General features: G+C 37.1%; 1 protein-coding gene across 8 annotated transcripts in view; it reads right to left on the bottom strand.

Annotated features, from left to right (window-relative positions):
- SENP7 (SUMO specific peptidase 7) overlaps positions 1-15,623 on the bottom strand; it is a 151,984-nt gene that overhangs the window by 68,862 nt on the left and 67,499 nt on the right. For 6 of the 8 annotated variants that reach the window (XM_030330335.2, XM_030330338.1, XM_030330331.1 and 3 more), the window contains one exon: positions 7,436-7,633. The exons of the other annotated variants lie outside the window; for them this stretch is intronic. In XM_030330335.2, coding sequence (XP_030186195.1) covers positions 7,436-7,633 — 198 coding nt within the window. The remainder of the gene's footprint in view (positions 1-7,435; positions 7,634-15,623) is intronic. 8 annotated transcript variants of the gene reach the window in all.

Genomic DNA, 15,623 nt, shown 5'->3' with positions numbered 1-15,623 from the left:
GAAATTCTTGAAAATATGCATTTTCCAGCAGAACCTCCACAAAAAAATATTGCAATGATTAAGTAGTATGTATGACATAGGGGCGTCTGGGTGGCTCAGTCGGTTGAGCATTTATTTGACTTTGGCTCAGGTCATGATCTCGTGGTTCACGAGTTCAAGCCCCACATCAGGCTCTCTATTGACAGCTCAGAGCCTGGAGCCTGCTTCGGAATCTGAGTCTCCCTTTCTCTGCCCCTCCCCCGCTCATGCTCTGTCTCTCTCTCTCTCTCCCCCCCAAAAATAAATAAACATTAAAAAAAAAGTAGTATGTATGATGTAAAAGCAAAGGCAGGTAGTAAATATGATCCCCTAAACTCAGAGTTTTAGTAAAGAAAAAGTGGGAAAGAAGTTAGCTATCTAGCATAACCACCAATTATAAGGAGGAGAAGGCAGATATATTTTTCTACCTTCTCATATGATTTAAATCTCCAAGGATCCTAGTTGCCATTGTGAGCTTTGTGTATCTGATGCCTGACAGAACCTCCTTAATATCTTGGATCTGAAGTAGGAATGTAAGTAATATAGGACCACTAAGGAGTCTCAAGATTTCTTTTATCTGACCTCACACTAGAAATTGCTATGAAATAAAAAACTTCACTCACTAAAAAACTTCAACTATAATTCAATAAAAAAAAAACTCATCTTGTGTTTCTCAATATTTTAGGGAAAATACAGGAATGCTAGCAGAGGCTAGAACTATTTCAGGTTAGAACTATTATTTTCCAGATCAATACCTTAATGTAAATAAGTTTTATTTACTTTTAAGAGATGAGAGAATCTGATATACTAACTTGATAAATCATTTTAAGAATTGATAATATACTATTTTTATGGTCCCCTATAATTACTGAATTCTAAAATGTGGCTCATAATAAAATAATCCAAAAACTGTAGTATTTAAGCAAAGAGAAAATTTGTGGCACATAAGGAGACACATCAAAGAAATGTCAACTATCATGTAGTATCTCTGTTTAAATGCCTGACTATATTATGTTTAAGTATGTTTTAGAATGTTGAGTCCCTTAAAAAAGCAGTCCCTCCAAATAGGAGCGATGCAGTCCATAAAAGATTACTTTTGTACAAAGTGCTGAAGAGAATAATCAACAACAACAAAAAATACAAATATCAGCAAGCAAAGGGAAAATTTTTAAAGATTAGAATTCTCTTCTGAGTAATAAATGATCATCATCCTATTCTTGTATGGTTTATTTAAAGAAAGAAAAAAAGCAAAGGAGATATGAAAAAAGAACCCTGGAGGATAAATGAGACCTTTTAAGTTAGACAAATATGTTAACAAATAGCTGAAACAAACATCTGAAAGTCTTTCCTAGAAGAGAAAAAGTTAAATGGTTAAACAAATAGTTGCCAAGTTTTTCCTAGAAGATAAAAATATCAAAACTGACCCCAAAACTGGTTGAAAAGATGATACACCAAGCTGCAGTAGAACCCGCAACTCTAAAGCACAAGAGCCCTAGAGAGCCCTTGAAGTCCTCAGAAGGTTCCAGCCACTACCCTCAGCATCTCTACCGTGGTAGATCTTTCAGTGAGACAGTACTCTATTATAACGTGAACAAAATACCACAAGAAAAAAATTAAAGAATAAGTAGAATATTTAAAGGTCAATAATTTAGATCTCACAGATAATAAGTAATAAAGCCCAATTCCTACTTTACTTACGAAAAAATTAAATTTCAGAGGAGTGAAAAGCACTGGTACAGGGGTTAAGAACAAGGACTCTAGAGTCAGAAAAAAAATAGGGGTCAGGTTTTGACTTTGGCACCTAATAATATAATTTAGGCAAGCTATTTACTATAATTTATTCCCCTTAGCATTGATCTTTTCATCTCTAAAATTAGGAGAAAACCTACCTTACAAAGTTGTTAAGACTAAATGAAATAAATTAGATGTAAAGCAGTTGGTATAAGTCCTGGCACGTAGTAGGTACACAGTGAGAAGAAAATCACTTTAATTTTCCTATTACTGAAGTCTTCCTCAAAGTTATAAAGTATCCTTTCAAATGATGCATAATTGTCCTGGGCTCCTGGGTGGCTTAGTCGGTTAAGCATCTAACTTCGGTTCAGGTCATGATCTCATGGTTCGTGAGTTCAAGCCCCATATCGGGTTCTCTGCTGTCAGGTCAAAGGCCACTTCAGATCCTCTGTCCCCCTCTTTCTCTGTGCCCCTCCCCTGCTGGTTCTCCCCCACCCCCCAAAATAAATAAATAAACTTAAAAAAGAAAAGAGCAAATGGTGCTTAATTGTCCTAATTCATCATACTCTGTAATCCTGATGAAAACATCTTATTAGAAAAGTACGTAACTAAACACTTAGCAATGCCCTTAGTACACTCAGCTCTTCACAACACATAGCCACAGCCCAAACATCTTTCAACAACCATTTGCAACTCATGCAATTTGGTTACCTTGAAGAAAAAGAGCTCTCTGTAAGAGCCTTCCAGAGTACAAATTCAGGTAGTGGTGATTAAGTTCATAACACCTAAGCTACCTTTTGGTGTACAATTAAATAAGTTAGCACTGTCATGGAAATTCCATGGCTAGCCAGAATTTCAGAAGATTCTAAATTTTCACAAGAAATATATAAAGGTATACATTTCATCCTTCATACTAACTCAATATGGAAGAAAGTGCTAAAAAAAACCTGTCATTTTACAGTCTATCCAATTTTTCCTTAGTATGTAAACAATAACAGTAAGTAAAATAAAATGCCATTTATGGGGCACCTCCATGGCTCAGTTGGTTAAGCGTCTGACTCTTGGTTCAGGTCAGGTCATGATTTCATGGTCCCTGAGATCGAGCCCTGAATGGGGCTCAGTGCTGTCAGCAAAGGATTCTTTCTCTCCCTTTCTTTCTACCCCTCACCCACTCTCATGCTCTCTCTCTCACTCTCTCTCACACAAAATAAACTTTTAAGAAAATGTACTTTCTAAATCAGTTTCTTAAGCTATATAGTGAAAATAATTTTAATTGCTGAGTAACTGTTATTCACAGATTTTCTAAGTTTGCTCCTTTCTTTTACTAAGCTAATTTTAAATGAATAAATTATCACTCAACTAAAATTACACTGGCTGAAAGGTGACAGGAATACTATAGTGTCCCAAAAGTCTTACCATCACAACATCTAAATTGTGTATTTTTTTTAAACTTCAAATATATGTAAATTTAAGAGACAAATGAATAAATGTAATTAGGGATATTCCAAGAACTAGGACCTAACTTTTCTTAATGGAATATGGGTAGTACACTGTCTCCATATTTCTCTAATAATCTCTGGTGCCAACTGATGAAAAGAAGAGAAAGATGGTTTATCTTCTCAAAAGCCTTGTGTTATGTGTCCCACAGGGCTCTTTCCTGCCTAATGATCAAGGTTTATCAATGCCTCAAAGTTATCTCTCAGGAAAATAGATGTGAATCACATATGGAAATAAAAACCTACACTAAAATATTGTTTACTTATTTAAAAGAAATTTGTGCATTCCACATACTGCTAGTTTCATATTTCTAAAACTCTTCACCCTTTTCCTCACTATTTAAGAAGACGGATTTGGATTATGTTTTGTTTTTCTTCTCAATATTGTTCAGAAATTAAAATTCTAAATTGTCCTGATAGAAAACCCAACAAAATACAAATAAGGGGCACCTGGGTGGCTCAGTCGGTTGAGCATTCAACTTCAGCTCAGGTCATGATCTCAAGGTTCATGAGTTTGAGCCCCACATCAGGCTCTGTGCTGACAACTCAGAGCCTGGAGCCTGCCTCAGATTCTGTGTCTCCCTCTCTCTGCCCCCTCCCCTGCTCTCTTTCTTTCTCCCTCTCTCTCTCAAAAATAAATAAACATTTAAAAAAATCTAAAATGCAAATAAAATTTCTAAAAAATGTCATTTTGGGGACTGAATGAGTAATTCTGGTTGACTCAATAGTCGATCTTTTTTTGGTTTTTTTTTTTTTTTGGTGTTTTGTTTTGTTTTTTTTTAAATAGTGTACAGTGGGGACAGGGGCAGTGGGAGACAGACAGAATCTTAAGTAGGCTTCACACTCAACTCAGAGCCTGACACGGGGCTCTATCCCAAGACCCTGGGATCATGACCTAAACCAAAATCAACAGTCAGACACTCAACTGACTGAACAACCCAGGGGCCCCTCAACAGTTACACTTTAAGATAAAATTGAAAACCAAAAATAAATTTTTCTCCCTTTCATCTTTCTGAAATAATAAAGTCCTAGCTAAGTAAAATGAAAGTAAAACAAAAAGCAAAAGTTAAGCTAAGCCTGAAGAAAGAACAAGCCAGAGGGGCGCCTGGGTGGCGCAGTCGGTTAAGCATCCGACTTCAGCCAGGTCACGATCTCGCGGTCCGTGAGTTCGAGCCCCGCGTCGGGCTCTGGGCTGATGGCTCAGAGCCTGGAGCCTGTTTCCGATTCTGTGTCTCCCTCTCTCTCTGCCCCTCCCCCGTTCATGCTCTGTCTCTCTCTGTCCCAAAAATAAATAAACGTTGAAAAAAAAAAATTAAAAAAAAAAAAAAGAAAGAACAAGCCAGATATTCCAGATCATTCCAGATAGCAAGTAAGTCTCTGAAAGAAAACACTGTCCAAACTGATACCCTAAACTATTCAGTTCTCCAGTATTCTTATTCTCCAGTATTCTTATTCTCCAGTATTCTTATTTGAAGCTTGTAATATCCCTTTTCCTGGTTATCACCAAAATTACAGAGCAAATAAATGGTTCTAATGGATGAAAATATATTTTAATCAAAGAGACTGGAGATGTAACTCTGCTGAGAAGCAACCTTCTTTGAATTCAGCAAAAACTGAGCATTTAGTAAGCACCCAGCAATGTGCTAGGTATTAGTATCAGAGTAAAAAATAATAAAATGTAGTCCCTGTAAGCTTCCCTTGTGAAGCTTACTGTCAGGGAGGCAGAAAAACTAAAACTCATAATATAATGTGATAAGTGTTATGATATATAAACAGGCTGCTTAACAAAGCAAAAAATGAGATTAAATGCAAATGAGGAGGGTGGAATCAAGGAAGCTGTCCCAAAAAGATGGCATATGAGTTCAATGTTAAAGACTAAAAAATATCAGTAAATGGGAAAGGAGAACAGTTTCCAAGATAAGAGAGCAAACAGAATGAGCTCGGAGGTATACAACAGCACTATACATTTACTGAGCTACCACCAGTTTCTTACAGACTAAAGCTCAGTTATGAATGTGTAGACAGGCACAAAGCTAGAGACAGGCAAAGGTGAGACCATTAAGGACCCTGTATGCTAAATTGAGGAGTTTGAATTTTATCCTGAAGGTTATGTGGAGCCACAGAAAGATGTTAAACTAGAGAGCTAAAAGTAACATCTGCCTTTCAGAATGATTAACTCAACAACAATATAGGGAAATTATTAAGAAGAAAAGGCCATACATGGGAAGCCCAATACTAATAGTAATAAAGGCACAAAGTTATCAGGGCTTGAACTGAGGCAGTGGCAATAAAAGTGGAGAAGAGATCATTTCAAAACTGATTTAGGAGGCAAAAATAACTACACATGAAAAAAGACTGAATATAAAGGGTGAGAAAGAAAGAGTCGTCATATATTCAGACAGGGAGGGGATACAGAAATAGGAATAAGTCTGAGAAGAAAGATAATGCATTCACTTTGGAACAGTTCAATTTAGGACCCCTGGAGATGAGAGAAAAGGTCTCCATTAGCTGGTAATGACAGAAAGGAAAAAAAAACACAGACACATACTATAAAAACCAAATTAGAATCTTATTGAGACTTTTAACTTCATACTAAATTTTAATTTCATGAACACATAAGGAAATTCTTCTACTTAACTTTGTTTTTGCCTTTTTTTTAAAAGAGGTATCCTCCTTTAAAATTAACATGTAATACTATATCCAGATGTCTTGACAGAGTTCTACTTTTATTTTTTAAATAATTGTGCTGAAAGTTACCAGTTTTGGAGAGCCTAGGTGGCCCAGTCAGTTGAGCATTCGACTTCAGCCCAGCTCATGATCTCGTGGTTCACGAGTTCAAGTCTCATTTTGGGCTCTGTGCTGACAGCTCAGAGCCTGGAGCCTGCTTAGGATTCTATGTCTCCGTCTCTCTCCGCCCCTCTCTAGCTCACGCTCTCTATCTCTAACTCTCTCCCAAAAATAAATAAAACATTTTTTAAAAATTTATCAGTTTTACTGTGTCTCCCTCTCTCTCTGCCCCTCCCCCGTTCATGCTCTGTCTCTCTCTGTCCCAAAAATAAATAAACGTTGAAAAAAAAAAATTTTTTAAAGGGGCGCCTGGGTGGCGCAGTCGGTTAAGCGTCCGACTTCAGCCAGGTCACGATCTCGCGGTCCGGGAGTTCGAGCCCCGCGTCGGGCTCTGGGCTGATGGCTCAGAGCCTGGAGCCTGTTTCCGATTCTGTGTCTCCCTCTCTCTCTGCCCCTCCCCCGTTCATGCTCTGTCTCTCTCTGTCCCAAAAATAAATAAACGTTGAAAAAAAAAAAAATTAAAAAAAAAATAAATAAATAAAAATTTATCAGTTTTTTTCTGGACTTGGCTTAAAGCACTTATATATTACAGACCATATAACCAAAGCACTACCTAGCTAATGACAAATTTTTCTAATTAAAAGCTAAGTATTTCCATCAAAACATTAAGGGTTAAAACTGTAAGTAGAAACACATTAAAAATATTATGTCACAGATAACAAATTCCCAGAGCTAATTCCCAGTATTTAGCCCCAAATTCCATACACAATTCCTTTAAAAAATATAAAACAAAACTGGTCTTATTTATAAAATTAAACTGCATATTTACTATTAAAAATCTAGGGGTATTATTTTAATATCACCTCACTTATTTAAAAATGCATGTAAGATACAAGAAAACTCAAAGTCAAAAGTGGTAAGGACTATATTAAACACTATTTAATAGATATGTTAAAGATGCAGAAAATAAAAAATGAACTATTAATTCTGTCAACTCTATCAAGGCATAAATAGGTAAATATATATACCTTTATTTTCTCCATCTTTAACATATCTTTCGTAAGTTATTTAATCTAGGTCCTTACCTACCTATATATATAAGTATCTTTATTTTATATCATAAATGAATCTATAAAAATATGTGTATGTGAATCAAATTATAAGTTAAATATAATGATAATTGGTTTTAAAAATAATTCTATGTCAACTTAATGAAATGCAAAAATACCATTAACTTTGTAAATTGAGACTGTCAGCTTTATGATTTGCTTTAGAGTGGGGCACACCTGTATATGCAGATTTTCTTAAAAATCATTTCCAACAATCTTAACAATTTTAAGATTTTTGGAGTTTTACTACTTCAAATGTGGTAAGTTGAACAAAATCAATACTGAACAACATACCTTTTAGATAAATTAAGGCTTTGGTGAAGAGGTTCTAATTTTTGACATGTCTCTAGGCTGTCAACAGATGTCGAAGGCAATGAGTCTGATTGCACCTTGTTGGCATCACACAAATTAGCATCGTTTCTAGGTAGGATCTTTCTGAATTTTCGTCCTAAATCCGTCCATAGGACATTCGTCAACACAACTTTGAGTTGCCTGTTACACACATAAATAATTAACACATAAAGTACTAAACAGTGTATAATACATGATTAATCACAAACTATACCAAAAGAAAACCTCCAGGAATTCTTAATTTCAGTTCTTGAAGTAATTAACTAGAGCGGTAAATAAGTAAAATATTTGCTTAACCATTCTCAAATATATATTAAAAAGTAAAGCCTATTTCACTTATATTGGAATTTTCTTCAGAATTCTGTCTAGTATACTATAACTATGGCCACACACACATATAGCTGTTGAGATTCCTGGTAACCCATCTGCACCTATTTACACTTTTAGTAAAACAATTGTACACATCTGCATATCTCATCACAAAGGCAAACACTTTCTGCAATGTAAATGTATTTTGTTTTGCATTGTTAATTTGGAAAGCATTATTAAAACTACAGGTGAAACGTGTATCATCTACAGCCTTACTAAAGCTACATAGTCTTAAGTCTTCATAGTCTTAAGATATAGACTTAATTTTACCTCATTTCTACAAATAGGTCGATTTAAAACATTTATTTTTACTGTACCTATACCCTTCTAATAAGTAAAACTGATAAATGCAAGCAGCTCCAGCTTTTTGTCTCATTACATTTTGGACGTTACTCATTCAATAAATCTTTTGCTGGTAATACTTGAAGAGCTATGTTCAGTTCTGGAACCAGAGAATAGTTCTTGCAGTAGTCTGGATAGGCTACCAAGTGGACTTGAGACAGTATCAAATGAGAAATGTCTTAAAGAATTGGAAATGTTTGATCAGAAGAGTGTCTGTTCTATTTTATCTATAAAGCTGTCCTGTAACCAGTTTTAGGGATTTTTTTTTTTAATGCTTATTTTATTTTTGAGAGACAGAGGGGGAGAGAGAGAGAGAGAGAGACAGAGCACAAGCGGGGAAGGGGAGAGACAGAGAGAGAGACACAGAATCCGAAGCAAGCTCCAGGCTCTGAGCTGTCAGCACAGAGCCTGACAGGGGGGTTTAAATCCACAAATGTGAGCTCATGACCTGAGCCGAAGTCCGAAGCCTAACTGACCAAGCCACCCAGGCATCCCAAGGGATTGTTTAACAAAAGTAAGACGGTGCCTGGGTAGCTCAGTTGATAAGCATTCAACTCAATTTAGCCTCAGGTCATTATCTCACAGTCTGTGAGTCGAAGCCCTAAGTCCTGCTCCACAATGACAGTGCAGAGCCTACTTGGGATTCGCTCTCTCCCTCTGCACTCCCAGCTTGCATGTGCATGCATGTGCTCTCTTTCTCTCAAAATAAATTTATAAACTTTTAAATAAATAAATAAGTCTAAGACTTAAGAAACAGGGGCATCTGGCTGGCTCAGTAGGTGGAACATGCAACTCTTGATCGAGTGGTTATGAGTTTGAGCCCCACATTGGGTATAGAGATTACTTAAAAATAAAATATTTTTTAAAAAAAGAATATTAGGAAACACAAAGCAAAGTGTTCAAATATTTTAAAGATAAAACTGATCTTGGGTGCCTGGCTGGCTTAGTTGGTAAAGCATGCGACTCCTGATTTTGGGGGGGGCGGGGGGGGGGGGTTGTCTTAAGTTTAAGCCCCACACTGAGCCAGAGCTTACTTTAAAAAAAAATTAAAGGGGCACCTGGGTGGCTCAGTCGGTTAAGGGGCCAACTTCAGCTCAGGTCATGATCTCACAGTTAATGAGTTCAAACCCATACTAGGCTCTCTGCTGTCAGCATAGAGCCCACTTCAGATCCTCTGTTCCTCTCTCTCTCTCTCTCTCTCTGCCTCTCTCTCTGCCTCTCCCACACATATGCACTCTCCTCCCCTCTCTCTCAAAAATAAACATATAAAAAAATAAAATTAAAAATACATTAAATTAAAAAAATTAAAGAGGGGCACCTGGGTGGCTCAGTCAGTTAAGTGTCCAACTTCAGCTCAGGTCATGATCTTAACGGTTCATGCGTTCGAGCCCATATCTGGCTCACTGCTGTCAGCCCAGAGCCTGCTTCAGAGCTTCTGTCCCCCTCTCTTTCTGCCCCTCCCCCACTCACACTCTCTCTCTCAAAAATAAACATTTTTTTAAGAAATTAAGATAAAATCAATTTCAAAGATATCACTTGTATGCAGCAGCCACTTAAGGCTATCCTTTCAGACCATCTGGAAAAAGGCGGTACAAGTCTTCAGGGGAACCTCCATAAAATACACAGAAACTTCAAATAAATAATACAGAGATAAGTGACATTTCTATGGCTAAATAATAGTAATTCATTCTTCATTCAACAAGTACTTATCAAATACCTCCTAGCAAAACAACTGTACTAGCAGAATCTGGAGATACATCGATGAACATGATGGTTATAGTGCCTGCCTTCATGGGGCTCACATTCCAGAGAATTACCCAATTCATTATTTAATTATAATTGTAATAAGTGATATGAAGTTAAAGTACAGATGCTGCACTTCTTCTGAACTAGATCAGGGAAGGTTTTATTGAGAATATGACTTTTGAGCTGAAACCAGACACTATCCAAAGAAACAGGTGGAAAATAAAGAGTGGTCCAAAAGTGGTGACAAAATGCAAATGCTCTGGTGTGAGTAAAGCTTGTTGAAGAAAATCAAAGGACTTAGCGGGCTCAAGTGCTTAGCTTGAAGAGGACATGTGTACAAGATCAGTATGGGTAGTTAGGCAGGACCAATGAACTATATTAATGATTTCAGATTTTATGTCAAAAACAATTGAAACCCACTAGTTTTTACAAGAGAATGATGAGCTCACAGCTGCACTATTGATCTCTTATGAAGAATGAAATGGAAGCACTAAGGGTAAGGGTAATAAAAATGAATTTAGAGATGGAACGGTGACTTCATCGGGGGCAGTTTAGTGGAATGGTGGGAGCAGAAACCAGAATACAATGGGATGAGTAAATGGAAAAATCTGTGTTAAGTGTAAGTGCCTAAGGAAGAGGTGAACAGAAAAGGAGAGGTTGAAGATACAGAAGACAGTATAATTCACACAGTAAATTTTTTAAGAAATGGTATAATAAGAGCTAATATCAATTGCACATGTACTATATACCAGGCACTATACCAATGATTTTACAATGATTTACCTTATTTAAACCTCACAAACTACTCTATGAGGTACAATGGTAATTCTTCTGTAATTAAGACCAAGATAGAATGATTTAAACCCAAACTGAACTGAGTGAGTAGTGAAAGTGGGATCCAAAACCATTCACTCTCAACTCTATTGCCAGCACTCTTAACTGCTCCATTGTGCTAGTTTATGATGGAAGAAGAGGCACCCCTTTCCTTCTTCTGGGAAGTAGAAGAAATCAAGATCCCCTTTTCAAAATGATACAAAAGATAAAGGAACAAAGGCTTGAGAAGAGAAAGATCTTAAATCATCATTGTGGAGAGGGGGAACACAAGCTGACTAGAGGAACACAGTAGGATTATCTTGCAGTACAGAAATCCAGTGAGATTAATAGTCATGAATTTATAATGCCACAAATAGACGCTGTTTTGTGATTTTTTTTTTCCAGCAATGCTCAGCCTTAGCGTCAGCCCAATGCAAACAAGATAATTAAGTTCACAGGCGATTATTAACTACAGAAGAGAAAGGCACCTTCATAATAGAGCAATCTTAACCAAATGATCAGATGTAGAACCACCAACACAGGGACAAGCAGACACTATGTATCCTCTGATATGATGCAGTAAGCAAATGACATCAGCTATTCAGTATTCTTGACAAAAACGTAATGTGAACCTAATCCATGAGAACAAACCGAGACAAATCATAAAAATCTAGAACACATGACATTATACAAGACAACTGGCCTAAACTCTTCAAAAAAGTAATGACATGATTTTTAATAAAAGGCACAGACAGGGGTATTGTAAGATTAAGAGCCTAGTGAGACTTAATAACCAAAATACATGATGCATAAACTTCAATTTGATCCTAAATTTAAAATTTTTTTAATGTTTATTTATTTTCAAGAGAGAGAGACAGAGTGCAAGTGAGGGAGGGACAGAGAGAGAGGGAGACACAGAATCCTAAGCAGGCTCCAGGCTTCAAGCTATTAGCACACAGCCCAACACAGGGCTCCAACTCACGAACCTTGAGTTCATGACCTGAGCCAAAGTCCGACATTTAACCAACTGAGCCACCCAGGTGCTCCACTAAATTGTAAAAAGTAATAAAATAAAAAACATTTTGGAGACATTTAGGAATTCTGATTGATTCTAGACTTCATATTTGTTGATAAAATGAGACTACTGTTAATTTTCTTCATAAAATATTACAGCATGGGATAAAAGAATCTCCCTTGTTCTTCGAAAATGCAGGTTGAAGTATTTAGAGGTGAAACTCCATGATGTCTGCAATTTACTTTCAAATGGTTCTGGGAAAAATGTGTATTATATTCCTATCTACATGTGTATATCTGATACACACTTACATACACGTATACAGAGACTGAAAGAAGGCATAACAACTGGTGAATCTAGAAGAAGAATATATATGAATGTTTGTTATGCTCTTGACAAAATAATCCCATGTTTGGAATCCTAAACCAAGAAATGTATGAAATACAGGGAGAAGTTTTATGCACAAAGATATTCATGATGGTATCATTTATAAAAGCAGCAAACTAAAAGTAGCCTGTTTCTACCCAGAAACTACAGAATAGTTAAGTAAGCCAGGATAAATCCACTTAATGAAATGTTACTTATTAGTCTCTCAAAATCTTCTACTTTAAATTTTAAGGGTGGTTTACTACCTCTGTGTTTTCTTTTTTCCACTTGTCTTTATTTCTGTTTTCTATACAAAGCAAGTACTATTCATATGAAAAGAAAGGTCAACTAATTAATTTTTTTAAAGAATGGTCAACAGAGCCTGGGTGGCTCAGATGGTTAAGCATCTGACTTCGGCTCACGTCATGATCTCATGGTTGATGAGTTCGAGTGCTGCACAGGGTGAGCTCCAGCCCCACTTTGGATGAGCTCAAGCCCCTCTTCCGGTGAGCTGGATCCTCACTTTGGGTGAGCACGAGGCCTGCTTCGGGTCAGGTGGAGTCATGCTTAGGGTGAGCACAAGCCCCACTTCGGGTAAAAAAAAATAAAAAATAAAAAAATAAAACACAAGCCCTGCTTTGGGTGACTCTCTCTCTGCCTCCCTCCCTCCCTCTCTCTCTCTCTCTCTCTCTCTCTGTTGTGTGTGTGTGACCCTGCTGGGATTCTCCCTCTCTCTGCCCTTTGCTCACTTGTACCCTCTCTCTAAAAAAAATAAAAATAAAGGGGCGCCTGGGTGGCGCAGTCGGTTAAGCGTCCGACTTCAGCCAGGTCACAATCTCGCGGTCCATGAGTTCGAGCCCCGCGTCAGGCTCTGGGCTGATGGCTCAGAGCCTGGAGCCTGTTTCCGATTCTGTGTCTCCCTCTCTCTCTGCCCCTCCCCCGTTCATGCTCTGTCTCTCTCTGTCCCAAAAATAAATAAACGTTGAAAAAAAATAAAAATAAAAAAGAATAGTAAATAATTCAGGTTTACCTAGCCAAAAGCTACCAGTTGACTCATAAATATGTTTTTTACATTTAGGAAATTAGACTATTTCATGTAAAAGATTTTACAAATGTACAGTCTAAAATTCCAAATAATAAAAATATTTACAAAATCTTAAGGATATATAAGGTATACTTTTGGTGCAATAGGAAAAATACTGAAAATTAGTAATTTGATAAATTATTTGAAAAATTATTATCCCAATGGTAATTGTAATAATTTTAAATATGAAAATATCCAATGCTGGAAAAAGCCATTTTTCTGTTCACCCAGACCAATTAAAAATTTGTGTTGGAAAATAGCAAACCATTGCCAATTTTACTGATTGTTCTAAAAATGTGACTCTAACTGAAAAAGACAATTTGGATTCTTTGGGGAAAATTTCACATTTATATATTTGGCTTTACTGTAATTTGGCTGACTAGTCACATGCTAAAGCACAAGTCAGCAATCTTTTTTCCCCATAATATTAAAGTAAAAAATGTTTACGGGGCGCCTGGGTGGCTCAGTCGGTTGAGCATCTGACTTCGGCTCAGGTCATGATCTCAAGGTTCATGAGTTCAAGCCCCGCGTCGGGCTCTGTGCTGATGGCTCAGAGCCTGCAGCGTGCTTCAGATTCTGTGTCTCCCTCTCTCTCTCTCTGCCCCTCCCCCACTTGTGCTCTGTCTCTCTCTGTCTCTCAAAAAAAATAAATGTAAAAAAAAAATTTTTTTTAGGTGAAAAATGTTTAATTTCTACATTCAAATGCTGTAAGATTTCTAGATACTAGAATAGAAACTTAAGGGTAAGGAACAACATTCAAACCACACAAGACCTAAACTTTGTATTTTGGAAACCACACTTAGGTAGAAATACTATACAAAAGGAAGGAAGGAAGGAAGGAAGGAAGGAAGGAAGGAAGGAAGGAAGGAAGGGAGGGAGGAAGGGAGGGAGGGAGGGAGGGAGGGAGGAAGGAAGGAAAAAAGAAGTCAGGAGACAGGTTCTTCTTTTTTCTTTTCTTTTTTCTTTTAAGAGAGAGAGAGCATGTGCGAGTGAGCTCAGGAAAGATGGCAGAGGGAGAGAGAGAATCTTAAGCAGGCTCCACACTCAGCACAGAGTCTGATGCAGGGTTGGATCCCATGTCCCTGGAACCATAACCTAAGCTGAAATCAAGAGTTGGACGCTTAACCAATTGAGGTTCCCAGGTGCCCCTCCTTTCCTCTCTTTTAAAAGGAACCTGTCAGGGATGCCTGGCTCAGTCGGTTGAGTGTCTGACTCTTGATTCTAGCTCAGGTCATGATGCCCCGGTAGGTTGGAGCTTGGCAGGGGGCTCCACCCTGACAGTGCGGAACCTGCTTGGGATTCTCTCTATCCTTCTCTCTCTCTGCCCCTGCTCCCCCTTCAAAATAAATAAATAAACTTTATAAATAAATAAAAATATTAAAAAATAAAGGAGAGGAAAGGAATTGTAACTGCACAGGCACAAGAGAACTTCTGGGGTAGTTTTCTCTTTTGTCCCTGAATGGTGGTTAAACTTAAGTATAGTTGACTTATAAAAGATTTTTAAATTATAATAAGTAACTTATTAAATTGTTTACCTTTTATTCACCTTTTTGGCAGGTGTATTACATTTCACAGTAAAAATAAAGAATAGAGAACAGCTAAACAGAGAACTTCATCTAACCCACATTGTATACCATTCTTGCTAAAGTACTTGCCTAGTCTTTTTAGAACTATCCAATTATCTGTTTACAAAATAACCCTAAGATGTCAACCATTATACTACTAATTATTTACAGTTGATCTATGAAAAACATGGGTTTGAACTGTGCAGTTCCACTTATATGAGGATTATTTTTTGGATAAATACAGTACAGTACTGTAAATGTGTTTTTCCTTTCCTTATGATTTTCTTAATGACATTGTCTGTTCGCAAGCATATTGTACTGTAAGAATACAGTATACAATACATATAGCATACAAAATATGTGTTAACTATTTATGTTATTATTAAATAATCAGCTATTAGTAGTTCAGTTTTTGGAAAGTCGGAAGTTTAATGCAGATGCACCTGGGTGGCTCAGTCAGTTGAGCATCTGACTTTAGCTCCGGTCATGATCTCACAGTTCGTTAGTTCAAGCCCCACATTGGGCTTTGCACTGACAGCTCAGAGCCTGGAGCCTGCTTCAGATTCTGTGTCTCCCTCTCTCTATGTCCCTCCCCTGCTCGCATTCCATCTCTCAAAAATAAATAAACATTAAAACATATATATTAAAAAAAAAAAGAAAGTTAACTGCAGATTTTCAGCTGAGCCGAGGGTTGGCACTACTAAACCCCAAGTTGTTCAAGGATCAAATGTAATTTCATTTACAAGGGAAATCATCACTGATCTTTGTCTCAAGTCTAAAAAATACCATTCCTAGAAATAAAAAACTATACTCTATCTCTTCTAGTGTACT

The sequence above is a fragment of the Lynx canadensis genome, chromosome C2, assembly GCF_007474595.2.
Source record: "Lynx canadensis isolate LIC74 chromosome C2, mLynCan4.pri.v2, whole genome shotgun sequence".
Taxonomy (NCBI): domain Eukaryota; kingdom Metazoa; phylum Chordata; class Mammalia; order Carnivora; family Felidae; genus Lynx; species Lynx canadensis.
Note: the sequence above shows the minus strand (reverse complement) of the source record. Positions and strands in the feature narration are given on the sequence as shown.